General features: G+C 39.2%; 1 protein-coding gene across 2 annotated transcripts in view; it reads right to left on the bottom strand.

The window, feature by feature from the left end:
• LOC143320502 (glypican-6-like) overlaps window positions 1-14,173 on the bottom strand; it is a 142,455-nt gene that overhangs the window by 59,304 nt on the left and 68,978 nt on the right. For both annotated transcript variants that reach the window (XM_076730217.1, XM_076730227.1), the window contains exon 3: window positions 12,744-13,135. In XM_076730217.1, the coding sequence (XP_076586332.1) occupies window positions 12,744-13,135 (392 nt within the window). The remainder of the gene's footprint in view (window positions 1-12,743; window positions 13,136-14,173) is intronic.

Genomic DNA, 14,173 nt, shown 5'->3' with positions numbered 1-14,173 from the left:
GCTTGTACAGTACTCAGCTGTGACCTTTAACTTTTGGCTCTCAGTCTGGTCACTCTGTACCTGCACTATTACTTCCTGCTTTAACAAAATCAGTATCACACATATGAATCCTTGAGTCAGATCTGACTGCTGCATGCAATTCAGCAGTCCACTGTAACTGAGACAGGGACGAGACAGTTTTTAGATTGCACTTCCACTTTCACCCGCAGCACCAGCAATCTCTCTCCTCCCTCTCCCTCGTCAATGACTCAAACCCCACAGATTAAATACAACGTTTTCCTATCAAGCTATTTGAATCATTTTATTTCGCAGGGAAATTTGCATATAAATATATTTGCTGTGTTGACAGACGGAGGAGAGGGAGAGCTTGTGTCTTTTGTTTTCTCTGTTGGCTCAGCCCCACCCGATCACTGTACCTGAGCAAGGGCATTAAATCCAGTTTAAGGCACAACCATAAAACAGAAACTAGTTGACAGGGTAAGTTTTGGAATATATTCACGTAATAAATTTGCTGCTCCACTGCCATGGCATAAATGATAGCAGCATCACAGAGGAGCCCTAATGAAAACATAGCATACTGTGTCATCTACTAAACATCAGCAATCCACTGCAAATGTCATTTTGTATGATTTAACACCATCATACTTTTTCTTCAAACTTGTAAAATAAAGTACAGTACTTATTCATGAGAATATCAAATAATGAAAAAAAAAAAAAGGAAAAAAAATTATGGGATTAATTTGTTTCTGTCAATTCAATTAAACTTGGCCCAGTTTCCAGACAGCTGATTTAAGCGACGTGGAGAAAACACGGAGAATCTTCTATCGCAGGCTGTGGTTGAGCCGTTTCCACCACTCTCTTTGCATTCAATGTGGCTTGTTAGTGGCAACCCAAGAAATATATTTCCTATTGCAAATAGGAAAAGTGTTTTAAGCTGCCCTTGAGCTTTGTGAGTGTTTGGAGAATTTGCATTAAAATGGTGCCTCCAAACACAATTATCTTGCAGGGTTGTGTTTTTTTTTTTTTTTTTTTTTTAACATCATTGCAGTTACTCTGCCCAGCAGTCGCTGGGTGCCCTGGATGAAGGGTAATCTGATAATCTTGTTAGCACTTCTTTACAGTTGAGTGGATGGAATATTTCACAGCAGGCTGAGGGTGGGACTGTAGAGCGAGACGCCTCAGATCCAGAGTGAGATTAAAACACTAATCTACTCATCTGACGTTTAAGTGCTATGATAACTCTGCATGGAGGGCATATGTTTGTTGGAGGCAGTTTTACAGCAGTGGAGGAAGTATTCAGATCCTCTACTTGAATAAAAGAAGCAATACTGTGATGTTACATTAAAGCACCTAAGTATTATAAGCAAAATGTGCTTTAAGTATTGAAAGTACTCATAATGCAGAAAAAATGACTGCTACATATTTTATTATTGGATTATTATTACCTATGCTTTAACCTGAAAGTAGCTTTTTACTGTTGCAGTTGGTCAAGGTGGAGCTGATTGTAATATTTATCATTTATGTTAGTTTATCAAACGCTAAAGGATCACATTTAACAAGCCTTCCATGTGTTGCATGAAAAGTCTTTATTTGAAAAGTTACTAAACCTTTTGGAGTAAAAAAAAAATATTGAATTTACTTCACTGTTGATAAAAATAAAATTTTCTGTAAATACCGCTGTACTTTCTCTTAGCTATGATTCTAAGTACCTGAATGATTGTAATAAGTAATATTCAGTGTTTTGTGGAGAAATTCTCCAGGTGGAGCATAAACAGCGGCCTACTCGTTAGCCTGGTGCTTCAGAAGAGCAGCTCGAAGATGTGACTCCTGATGTGAGCATTAACTTTACTGAGGATTAAAAATGGAGGAATATAAATGCAATGAGCCTGAGCAATAATCAATCAATCCATTCCTAATTTCATCCTATAAAGGCCACAATTGGAAGCCACCTGAATTCAGTATGAGCAATAAGACACATCTAAGACAACTAAAACGTCATAAAAAAGACCAGACTGAATACTATAATGAGATAACTCTGTCTAAAAAGACACTCTTAGACGACATCACCTTGTCGATCCGACAGGGTGTTGTCGTGCACATATGGCGTGAACTCCCTTTAGGCATAACAGAGTGGGAAGAGCACAGACGATGGAAATTGCTTTGTGCCACAAAGTAATGAAGTTGTGAGAAATGACAATGACTTTGCAAGCTACCAAGGCCAATCAAGGGGAACACTAGTGGGACAGCGAGACTGTCGCCAAAAAATTGTCTCAATAGTTCTGTCATAATTATTGTGACAGGATGCGTTGCTTCGCACTGATTGGACATGGATGTAAGACTGCATTGCTGCCCCAGCGTCCCCACTCAATTCCACAGCCATTAGTGTCAATGGCAATATGAGTGATCTGTCACTGTGCAAATCAGACTACCATCTGCTACCAAGAGAAACATGCGCCTGGTCGCCACCAAACGTCTGCGGGAAAACTTCAGGTCTGATTTCTTCTTAACTAAAGGGTTTAATTGAAGGTTGCTGCAATAAAAATCTGAAAGTAATTCCTTAGATTAAAGAAAACTCTGAACGTCAGATAGATTTTTATAACAGTTTACCTTCATACACTACCAACAAGTGAGCTAATGCTTTCATAGTATCGGTTGAAAAGGTTTATAATGTTAATACATAGTTAACATCTAATTTCATGAAATTCATCTGTAATCTAGTAGTTATGATAGGTCTGCATTTGCTCTCTGTAATTCTATTATACTGGTTATCACATACAGTAAGATGTGCAACAGAGCTCCCTGTGGCTTTGTTTCAGCATTTATGTCAATATTTTGCTGAGCTAAAAGTTAACATTTCCTCTTTCTGAAACATGAAAAATAGTTTTCAGGAATGAGTATTGTATTTGTTCTCCATTACGTTTAACTGACAGCTTCATTTAGTAGTTAGAACGAGGTTTTACTTGCACAGACGAAAAGCTCATAAAATCTGAAGCTTTGTTGGAATTTAAAATGTGCAGGAATTAAACCAGACACGTCTCACAGGTTAAGACGTCAGTGTGATTGTCTCCAGCTTGAAGGTGCAGTTATTCATATTATTGGTGACACAGACAGCATAAAAGTCTAGAGAGCCTCGTTCTGCCATGCCAGAAACGTGTCGAAGAACATGTTCAAAAGAGGACGAGACCAGGGTGACGCCGAAATAGACATGAAGCAAAAATTCAGCTCATATTATCTCAATTTCTCATGAATAAAAACAGATTTTGTATCAGAATTATTAACCAATTAATAGACATGTTTGTATATGTATAAAACATGTAAATCTAAGAGTAAATTGCCTATATATTGACTATAATAAGTACATCAGAGCATATAATTTGATGAATGTTATATAACAAAACACTGTTATAATGCCTGGGCACATTGCGTCCTTGCAGAAATTTTTGTGATGAACGTGCTCCTCTGCAATGCTTTGCAGAAAAGTTTTCCTTTAACCATGAAGGTGATCTGACCTTAACCGAGTAGCTTTAGTTGCCTAAACATAGCCACATCTTAATCACAAGGGTGTCAGAGCAGAAAATGCTCATATGGGTCCTTGTGGACGGTGCTGACAAATGCCCTATTTTGTTGTTTAAGCATGTAGATTTGTTGACTTCGACTCCACCGTTCAATTCCAAATGTACATGTATATAATTTTAAAGTACTTTACTATCTCCTGTGTACCTAAGAGGCGCAGAGTACACTGTGGTTTGTGTTTAAATCATGAGCTGTTCATTGAATACAATAGACGGCTCTGCAGATATTTTGAAACCAGCAGAGTTTCAGTGTATCTGTACTGCATGTGTGTCTCTTGGCAATGCACACTTTGCTAGAACAGCTTCACAAAGATCCACACAAATAGATGGAGATGCACAAATATATTTGCTGTTGTAAACCGCAAACATGCCAATTCAAAAATACATTTAGAGACTGAGAGGGGACTTAAGATAAGCAGCTGAGTAAACTTGAGATGAATATTAATCCTTCAGTACATACAGTCACAGACTGCGCAAAATATGACAGTGTATGCACTGAGGTTGTCACGATAATAAAACACGGTCTGTAGCACTTTGTACGTTCGTTAATCACGTCTCCTTTCTGCACATCTCCATGAACTTTAGAGTCTCCCCGCAGTCAGCATGTTAAGTGTAAGACAGAGCCAAAGACAATTCCAGAGAGGCTGCACTAAAATCAGATGCTGTCAAATCGATGAATGTCTCAGACTGACAGAATAATCCACGTGTGAGCAGCTGTGCCTTCATGAAACAACACAGTACTACTTGGCGGGGCCTCTGCGACCCACACGAGTCAGCCCAAGTGTCTGTCTTTGGTGAGGCATGGGATCGCCCGCTGATCCACCCTGACATGTACCATGTTATGTGGCATGTCTGGAGCAGCAGTTGGGACTGTTTCTTTAATTTACCAAGACAAGTGCAAACATGTTAAAAGCCAAGCCCACGCTGCTCGATGACTCGACGCAGCCTACCAGGAGCCATGCAGCATCTCTAGTGGGCACAAGACCTGCATATACTATACTGTTATCCATCTGCCACAGTGCCTCCTGGATTAAAGCACAGCAATCACCCTCTGTCCATCTGACTCTGAAGGTCTGCAGCCCAGCCCGAATGTCAGGGGCAAGCAGGTCTCCTGCGGCTGCCAAGAAACCTCTGGACAAATGTCACAACATCGGTGCTGACAACTTTCTCTAAGTGCTTGTTAAATAAAGATGTGGTGCTATACACTTTAAGTCAAGGTGCCAAAAAAAGTACTCTTAAGATGTGATCTGGGCTGGCACGGTCCACTGATGTGACATCCTTTCACCCCTTGTTGATGCATGGGGGGGGATTTTCTTGGACATTTTAAAATCTGATGGCGATTCTCCTCAGTGTTTATCAATTTTCCATCTTTTGTATTTTGCTCTGAATGTCCTCCCACTCAGTATCAGGCTGAGTCTGTATCTTTTAGAGTTTTCGGTATAAAATGGAAGAGCATATACCGCAGGGAGTATACAGTATATTTCTTTATTATCCTTTCATATAATGTCCTTGTATTTCAGACCACATGCTGCCTTTCATTTCTCCAACATTCTGCAGTTCACCACAGATCAAAATCTTTTAATTAAAAAGGACATCTTTGGTGCAGCACATTTCCCGATGACGTGCCAACCTTTTTGAGCCAGTTGCCATCTGCCGTCACAGCACTGTGGCTGAGGCCTTATCCCCAGCAAGCTGTGGGAGCTGAGAGACAGCGAGAGAGAGGGAGAGAGACAGAGAGCGACAGATCGAGAGAGAGAGAGACAGGCAGAGAGAGTGTGAGTGAGTAAGAGACAAGTTTGTGTGGTGCTTCTGTAGAAGTGGGCCTCAGCTGAGAAACACGGATGGACCATACTCTCGTATGGAGGAGGTCACTTAATCTGCCCCTGAGCAGAATCTGCTGTCAGATTGTTCTCGTACACTATCTGGTTGTGCAACACGTTCATCACAAATACATATACTGAACTACAGCTGACTCGTAGCTCACATGATGGACACTGTAATATATTCTGCTGGATTAAATGAAGGCGCTTTGTCTTTGTGTCTCTTCGACCAGTAAAGATGTCTCTTTACTGACAGACTCTGTACATACAGAATAACTGCAACCATGCTGCTTTGTGAGAGAGCTTGTAGACAAATCACTGGATGTGATTTAGTGATTAAAAACCTACAGTGGTGGAAGAAGTACTCAGATCATTTACTTCAGTAAAAGTAGCAATACCACAATGTAAAATGACTCTGTTCAAAGTTCTGCCTTCACACTTTTAATTCAGTGAAACAACATGTGAATTTCATATGAATTCGGTGGAAAACAAAATCTTGGTAGTGTGCTTCACCTCACACAGTACAGTAGCTAAACTTTTACAGTTATTTCAATGCGATGAGATGAGTAGGAAGCTAACAGCTAAAAGCTACAACCCATAAGTTAATGGTTGAACATGGCCCTCTAATTAAACTTTTCTCATTATTTCATGGTTCACACTGCTACCTGCTATGGTTTTATATGTCATTTAATAATGTACATCTGAAGCGTTCAGTGAAGCTATTTTCTTTCATGTAAGCACAGCATATTCTGCAAAAAGGGTCGCGCACACAGTAAGTGTGCATCTGCATCCTAAAAAAATACTTGATTTTTGATAGTGCTTTTGATGGACACTATAGTACCATAGTGGACTGCACAAGGGAAATACAAGAGCTGCTCACAGCTACAGTAAAAATTTAAATTTAAAGTAGTGGTGGGACATCAAAATAAAAGAGAACAAAAATGCAATTAGTTTGACTGACGAATGCAACCAAACTCAGAGTTTAATTTTTGGTCGACTAACTGCAAAAACAGTACACTACTTTATGAAAATGAGTACATAGTACGTAGTATATAGTGAGCTGGAACGGAAGTGAGACATAAAAAAATCATATCTGTGGTCACTTGCTCTGTGGCAGGAAATTTGTAAAATAAACATGAAAACATATAAAGATGTGTAACGTTATTCTGGTGAATATTAAGGTTGAACTAAATTAGATTTGTTGTTGAAATCCAAAAAAAAAAAAAAAAAAACCCAGCACACAAGCAGCATGTTAGCCATCCATTCGTGTTTCCATTGCTTAAGCCCCATTTATTGTTTTTATATAAAAAAAATCTACTGACTCAGAATGACACTGTTGTTATACTACTGAGCGCTGAATGCACTTCAGTGTTTTGCCTTGACAGCGAGTGGGATACGCTGATGTGTGGCAGTGAGTACATAAAGTAGACAAGATAAAGGACATTGGATAAAAACTATGGAAACCACATGAAACAGATGCTGGTATTTCTCACATGTCAGTGTAATCTGGCAGCGCATTAATCGAAGGTAAATGTTGTGTAAAGATTAGAAACTGCCTTGCAGCTCAATGTTAAATTATCTGACAGTTCGTGGTCGGAAATGAGTGTATAATGAGATCAACATGACAGTATAAGCCATCAGGAAAAACAAATCCCTCAGAACAAAATACCTCACTTCCTTCCATCATCGCAACTAAACATGCACCGCGGACTACAGCAGCTTCTCATGCACATGCAGTGAGTGATAAGTGCTCTAAATGCCTGAACTTTAAACCTTTCAAAAGGTCCAAATCCCTGCAATCTTCTCTGAGCAGGTCTTAATGTGGCTGGACTGTGTTTTAAGTACCCCCAGGATAAAACTCTTAATGGTCATCATAAACTGTAATCCAGAGAGATTCTGCTCTTAATCCAGGATCGAGGTCCAGGAAACTGTTCAGTGCAAGTCGAGCGCAATCCCATTTTATGGAGTGATATCTCCCCTGCTCTGACTTCGCTGCATACAGAGCTGTCTGTTAGCAGTAATTATGTACGGCTCATGATCATTGGTGCATCGTCCTGTGTTAAAGTAACAGAAAATTGAACAGACAGATGGTTGAAAGCAGTTATTTAGTAAAAAAAAAATTTTGTCATTTCAAAAGCTCCGGTGAATTTTGTGAATTTCACGACTGATTCGGTAATTTGAGTTAAAACCTGGCTAGTCAGAGCCGCTCACCAGGGGCCGCGCACAATATGCAATACTTCACGTATAAATTGGACTTAAGACCTGTGGCAGAGATAATATTATAATGCTTCTCATAGAGCAGTAGGAATTTTCTCATTTTAACTTCTCCTTTTCCCAAAATTAGCAATGAGGTATCGCAAGTCTTTATACATTGATTTACTTTTTCAGCATATTCAGTCACGGTGGAAGAATAAGAGGAAGTGAGAATGAATTTTTTTTTTGCCAGATTGACGATGATTAAATGACTGCCACTAATTTCAGACCCTAACTCTCATATTCTTCTTCATGCTAATTCTCAATTACATTTCAGGGGTGAATGTTGCACCTCTTACTACACTATATGTGTTTGCTGCATAACTATTAACTGACAATTTTTCATCTAATGCATATGTTACAGTGCAGTGCTATGATATGCCCAATAGGACATAAAGTAGATAAAACTAGCAGCAGCAGAAGGTCAAGAGGTTCGAAGGTCAGCAATGATTTTTCGGTTTCAGCTTCTCAGCCAACATGTACAAAAGATGCTTACAGTGCTCAGAAAGAAAGTGGAGATTTTAGAAATTCCATGTGCATCCTCAAGCCAAGAACAGCTACTAAATGGACCTTCTGCTGAGACAGTTTCTCAGCTAGAGCAGCTATCAAGCCATGCTCGACCATTAATGCAATAATGACGCAATATTATCATTTATATTACACACTGGACTTTCATTAGCAATTAATCTGGTGATTGCTTTCTCAATTAACTGAACTGTTTGGTCGCTTAAATGTCAGATAGTTGTGAAAGATGCTCATTAGAGTTTCCCAGAGATATTTATTTTGAAATGACTGACAGCAGGAGAAAAGTCTCCAGTAAACGATTAATTGATGAATTGTAGCTGCACATTGAACACACGCATTCTGCATCATGAGTACTTTCACTTTTGACACACAGGTGCATTTTGCTTTAAATACGTTTGTTTTTACTTCGCACTTTACGTTTTAATGCAAATTTCAAGGCTGGTCTTTTACTTGAAGTGGAGTATTTTCACATCACATATTAGCACTGTTGCTAATATACCTCAAAAATAAGAATAAAAAATGCTCTTCTTGCTCCTACAGTTGAATATTTGAGCTCCACTGAGCAGAATGATGTATGTGCAGAGTCTCACAATAGAAGGCTATTTTCACATCCATCTGCTGAAAGTAAAAGGTTTCTGCGCTCATTGAAAATCAAATTTTAAAGAGAACGATTTGTGACATCACCGACAGTCTGGAAGCTGCCAGTCGTAGTTCAATATTCAATTTGCACAAGCGTGATGTGGAAACTTGAATCCTCCAAACACTGAAAATGGCCTTTTGAGTAAAGTAGAAGACATCTCCTGTGAAGTAGTTAAAATTTTGAAATGAGACATATTGGCATAATCACAGACTCTGGCTGTTTTTAAGGAGGGAGAAGGAGTAGATGATAGGGATTTAACCAGATAACAGAACATTTTTATGGAAAAGCGATATCAGACACACATTAATCAGAGTAGAGTGTTTTACATACACCTTAACACATGTCTGGGGGGATCTTTAAGTATCTAAATACATCTTACATCTTACTCCTGTTTGCACAGGATAAGTAAAGCACACATTGTTCAACCTCGGTGTCTGATGGTTTCTGGAATGACAGTCTGTCTGTCACAGCAGTCCAGCTGTGAGGTGTGTTTGACCACCGTTTGCTCATGAGTCATCTGCTAAAATTACACCAGCATCAGTAACACCACACAGAGGTAGCATTCTACCCGACAGCATAGAAACCCTCGTCTACAAATTGCCTTTTTTACTTAAAAGTACCGTGCTTACGCCTAAATAAAAGATCGGCATGTACTTCAAAGTACGTTGAGAAGACATGCAAGTAGTTTTTTTGTCGCTGAGAGCAGCGAGTGCGGAGGGTGATTCTTAGGTCAAGGTGATTTGTCATGTCAAGCAACTTTTCACCTGGAGGTCTATGGTTGTTCACCAGCCTGACAGCCTTCAGCGACGCCACGCTGTTTCCTGGCTGCCCTCCATAATTGATGAGGAAGCAAGGAATATGGGATTTGATCGAGAGTGAGGGTGCCTTTTAGGCCTGGGACAGATGTATGGAGGTGCTCATTTTAACTCTTGGTGCCTGGTGGCTCAGTCACAAGCTAAAAGACAACGATAAACAATTTAAGCTGACAGACTCTTTCGAGATGATATGTGGCAGCAGGGAGGATATAGGAACTTAATGCATACTGTCATCATGTAAATTCCCATAATCCCCAATAATTATGTGACAATACAGTATGGACAGGAGGAGGGTGGTAATATATCAAGCTGCTTGACATAACAGCAATAAAAGATGGTAATGGTTTGGTAGTTAGTCTAATGAAGAGAAATCATTAAAGCAGATTATGAATTTGAATGAATTTGGAGTTTTATTCTTGGTTGCTTCAGGAGTTCACCTGCATTATGTATAGACTGTGTTCTGGAAACAACTTAAACATTACAGCAAGCACCGTCGATCAGAGTGTGTGACTGCCTTACGCTAGCTTAAGAACATTTAAGATTGTAGTTTACATGATCAGCAGCAGCCAGATGTGAATTTTTTAACTGGATTTTCTATGAAAAAGGAAGTAATAGTCTAAGGTGAGTCACATATTTGTTTGCTCACCATAAAATTATTATTATTAACACTATTATTAATAAGCATTTATCTAAACAGAGAGCATAAAATCTCTTTTCTAGGGAGCCCTGCCCAAGAGAGCACCTTTAGTAGATAACATCAGTGTGTTAGCTAAACAGTTTAAGACTTCATTCATTTAATTGTTAATATGATAGTCTTTAGTGTGGTAATGTTGACTGTAGAGCTGCTGATTAATTGATCGTAATGCCATTAACAGGCTGCTATTGTGATAACCGATTGATGGTTTCTCTCATTTTTCAAGTACAAAACAATAAAAAATTGTGGGTTCTAGCTTATAAAATATCAGAATCTGGGTCATGGACTGTTGTTCGGACAAAAGAACACATTTAAAGACGTTACCTTGAAGTTTCAGAAACTGGGACAGGTTTTATCGACTATTAATTGATTAATCAAGAAAATGATCAGCAGATTAGGCTGTAATTAAAGAAAACAAATGTTGGTTCTTGTCCTAGTTGACTGTTTTGTTGAAGCAGAATCTTTTTGGAACAATGATTTGAATGTGGTCATATACTTAAGCTGTGATATAATACAATGCATACAGATGTGTTCAGTCAACCCAGTTCTGTGATCTGTCTCTGTCTGTAAGCTTAATGCAGGCGGTCGGTTCAGCCTCCAACATAAGACTGATTAAAGTTCTTTCTCAAAGTGAGCACATCTCATTTATTTCCGTGCCCTCTCACTCTTGCTCCTACTTTCTTTCTTTCCTCTCCCGACAATTTGTCTCCTCCGTTCGACTGAAAGGGACAGTGAGCATCAAACTAAAAAGCAGATAAAAAGGAAGCGTATCCCTGCTGAACTCTGAAGACGTTTTTAAAACTGATGTTTGAACTCGTGAAAAACTAGAGTCGTACACCATGTGTGTCTACTTGCTGGTGAAGAAAAAGTATTTTTCAGGGGTCAGAAACTTGTCAGACTGACACTGTCTTCTTTTTTTTTTTTGAATTATCAGTAAATTAATTGAATTGGTAGGTGAAGAAGTGTTTCTGAATACCTAAATAAAGTTTCTATCTTTAACAAAAATCCATGTCTATCAGACTACATAGTTTTTATATGTTTCAAATTGTAAAAAGTGTTTAAGAAGTATATAGTGAGTATTTTCTTCCGTTATTGCTCATTTAATCGATGCTCACATGTTTCCTTGTAAGTTTTAAATTGTGTTCTGTAAACTGTGAACCAACACAATGAAAGGTCACACATCATCGTGATGGAAACAGCTGGGGGAAGAAAACAAAAACAACTTCAAATCGTCAATTTTGCTAAACTAAGCTTTCCACAGCTTATATCTGGGACACCCACTGTGTTTTAAACTTTCTATGTTTTTAAATGGTGGAATTTGAATGTAAATAACTCTAGCTTTATCAGTCCTGCTGGTTTTTGCATCTACTGCATAAAGTGCAGCTATGCAAAGCACCACCAACCGCAAACAGATTTGGTTATATAATTTTTACAGTTCAGACATCCACGACAAACTGTTGCATAACTTTCTGTGTTTAACATGGAATTACAGTCGAGAAACATCCGCTAAGCCTGTGGGAACACTTTTCTAATCTCTAGCATTTGATAACACTGTAAAAACATATTTATATTTCTGAATCTAATCAACCAATTTCTCAAACCAAACCATCACACTGGCAAAGTAAAACAATATCAATCATCAAATGCACTACCAGCATGGTGGATGTCACTGGTTTCCTTAATAAACGTTGTCAAGAAAGTAACAAAATGAGACTAAAGAGACAAACAAAACAAAACTACATCAGATATCTCAGGGGAAATGTGCTTTAATCTTCCCCTTTCTGCAAAGCTTAGCTCACTGCGGGTGATTCTTCTGAAAAGTGGAGCACAGAGTGTACTGTGTACTCCACCAGTCATGTGAAAAAAAAAAAAAAAAAAAAGAAATCTCACACTGACCTCACACCCGGAGATCAAGAGCATCCACAAAAGATCTTCATATGGAATACAAATGCTTGTTCATGATTTCTGAGCTTTTAACAAGTAATTCAGCTGCAGTGTTGAGTCCACTGAGGAGATTTCAAAGACTGTATTAAATATATGAAATGAATGTATTAAAGTATGAACAGTGCAGGTCATTGACAAAGGAGGACAGACCACTGATACTTTGCGCATACTTTGGTACAGCAGGTGCGGCAGCGAATCGCATCAATATGAATGATTAAATATTTTATTTAAACACTGTTTCTCTCGCGTGTGAATTGACATCAATTAGAATAATTACATAATGTGGACTAGAATAATTTATGGCCTCATGACCACAACACAGTGTTGTAGAAGAGACACTGCAGGCAGTTACAGGATATTTGCAACACTTACGACTGTATCTTAAAGCAAAATACAACACTGCTCGGCAGCACAGCATCACTTAACAGCTGAGCGACACCACAGCAGTCAGAACGGCTATGAGAAGAAAACCGAGCTCACCTTGGCAACCCTGTTGGCGACCTCCCGTCCCACCATTAGCCCCTGGACAAATGTCCGTGCAGCGATGAAGGCCCTGGTGACCTGGGCCTTCAGCTTCCTAGGCACATCTCCAAAGGGCTTTAGCTGATCTGTGTATTTACTGACGCACTCCAGGTAGTCATCTGTGAAGTGGTACTGGGAGTTGAGTAACTGGAACATGCGCTCCAGCAGCCTGGACCAGAAGTCATTCAGCATCTCCTCCAGGTTGACGTTGCCCCCCGTGTAGTAGCGCTTTAGCTCAGTGAACAGGTCCTGGAACACCTCTGAGTTCTGCATATACAGTTTCCCGTACGTCCGCGTGAACATGCTGTTGAGAGACTTCTCAGAATTGTCCAACAGCTCCAAGAAAAACTCTAGATGGATGGATGGTGTTGGGAGAGGCGGGGTGGGGGGGTGGGGGGGGAGAAAAGACAAACAGCTGGGTCATTATGCAGATATTTACAGTATCTGATGTCTTTTCTTACAGCAGAAACCTGACAAGCCTTCAGAAGCATAAGAGCAAGGTAGAATCTAGTTGCTGTACTTGAATGTCTCATTTCATGGCTCTGTCTTCATGTACGTTCAGGAGCAATGTATAGCAGCCAGCACTTGATTATGTGAAGAAAGCCAGTCCAAAGCATTAATAATTTAATGGTGGAAATAATGGGCCACAAGGACTATGAATGATTAATGTAAAGGTTCTGATTGCATACTGTAACAAAATATTCACAAGTTTTCGACACAGACACTAGACTACATTATCATCCTGAGCACCGGCCATTATTCCCAGACGCATTAGTTTCTCACTGAAACAATTTATTTGTCCACCGAGGCAGCTGGCCGATGAGCACAGGACTGAATATTGAGTTACAGCATATCCAAAGAAGCTTCATTCACAGCGAATTATCTGAAGAGTCTGTTTAACAAAATTTCACAGTGAGACAAAAGGTTATTTTTAGTTCTATTTGTGATTTGTGATGTTTGTAAATAGCGTTCAATGTCCATGGGGACAGAGCCAGCATTAGGATCATGCATCCCATCATTCATGCAAATACATATGCTGTTCGTGGCTTCATTCAGCTCAGGTGATTTGTCGTTTGTTAGGATCAGTCATACAGTAATACAGCACAGTTACATTCAGATGATGGTAAAAAACACAATGAGGTAATATAATTCATCGAGAACATAAATTATCCAGATGTATGCATGTCTTTGTACATAAAATACACATAGTATTTTAAAAGGTTTCTGTCTGATACAGTTTTTAAGGACAGAACATAATAATAATAATAATAAAGGGTGTGTGTATTATTCCAATGCCAGACTCATTTGCCTCCTACCTGCCATCATATGAACACACTCTTAAATGCTGAAGATCACATGTATGGGTATTGGGAAGGACACCTGCACTG

The sequence above is a fragment of the Chaetodon auriga genome, chromosome 1, assembly GCF_051107435.1.
Source record: "Chaetodon auriga isolate fChaAug3 chromosome 1, fChaAug3.hap1, whole genome shotgun sequence".
Lineage (NCBI taxonomy): Eukaryota > Metazoa > Chordata > Actinopteri > Chaetodontiformes > Chaetodontidae > Chaetodon > Chaetodon auriga.
This window is presented reverse-complemented; position numbering and strand designations above follow the sequence as displayed.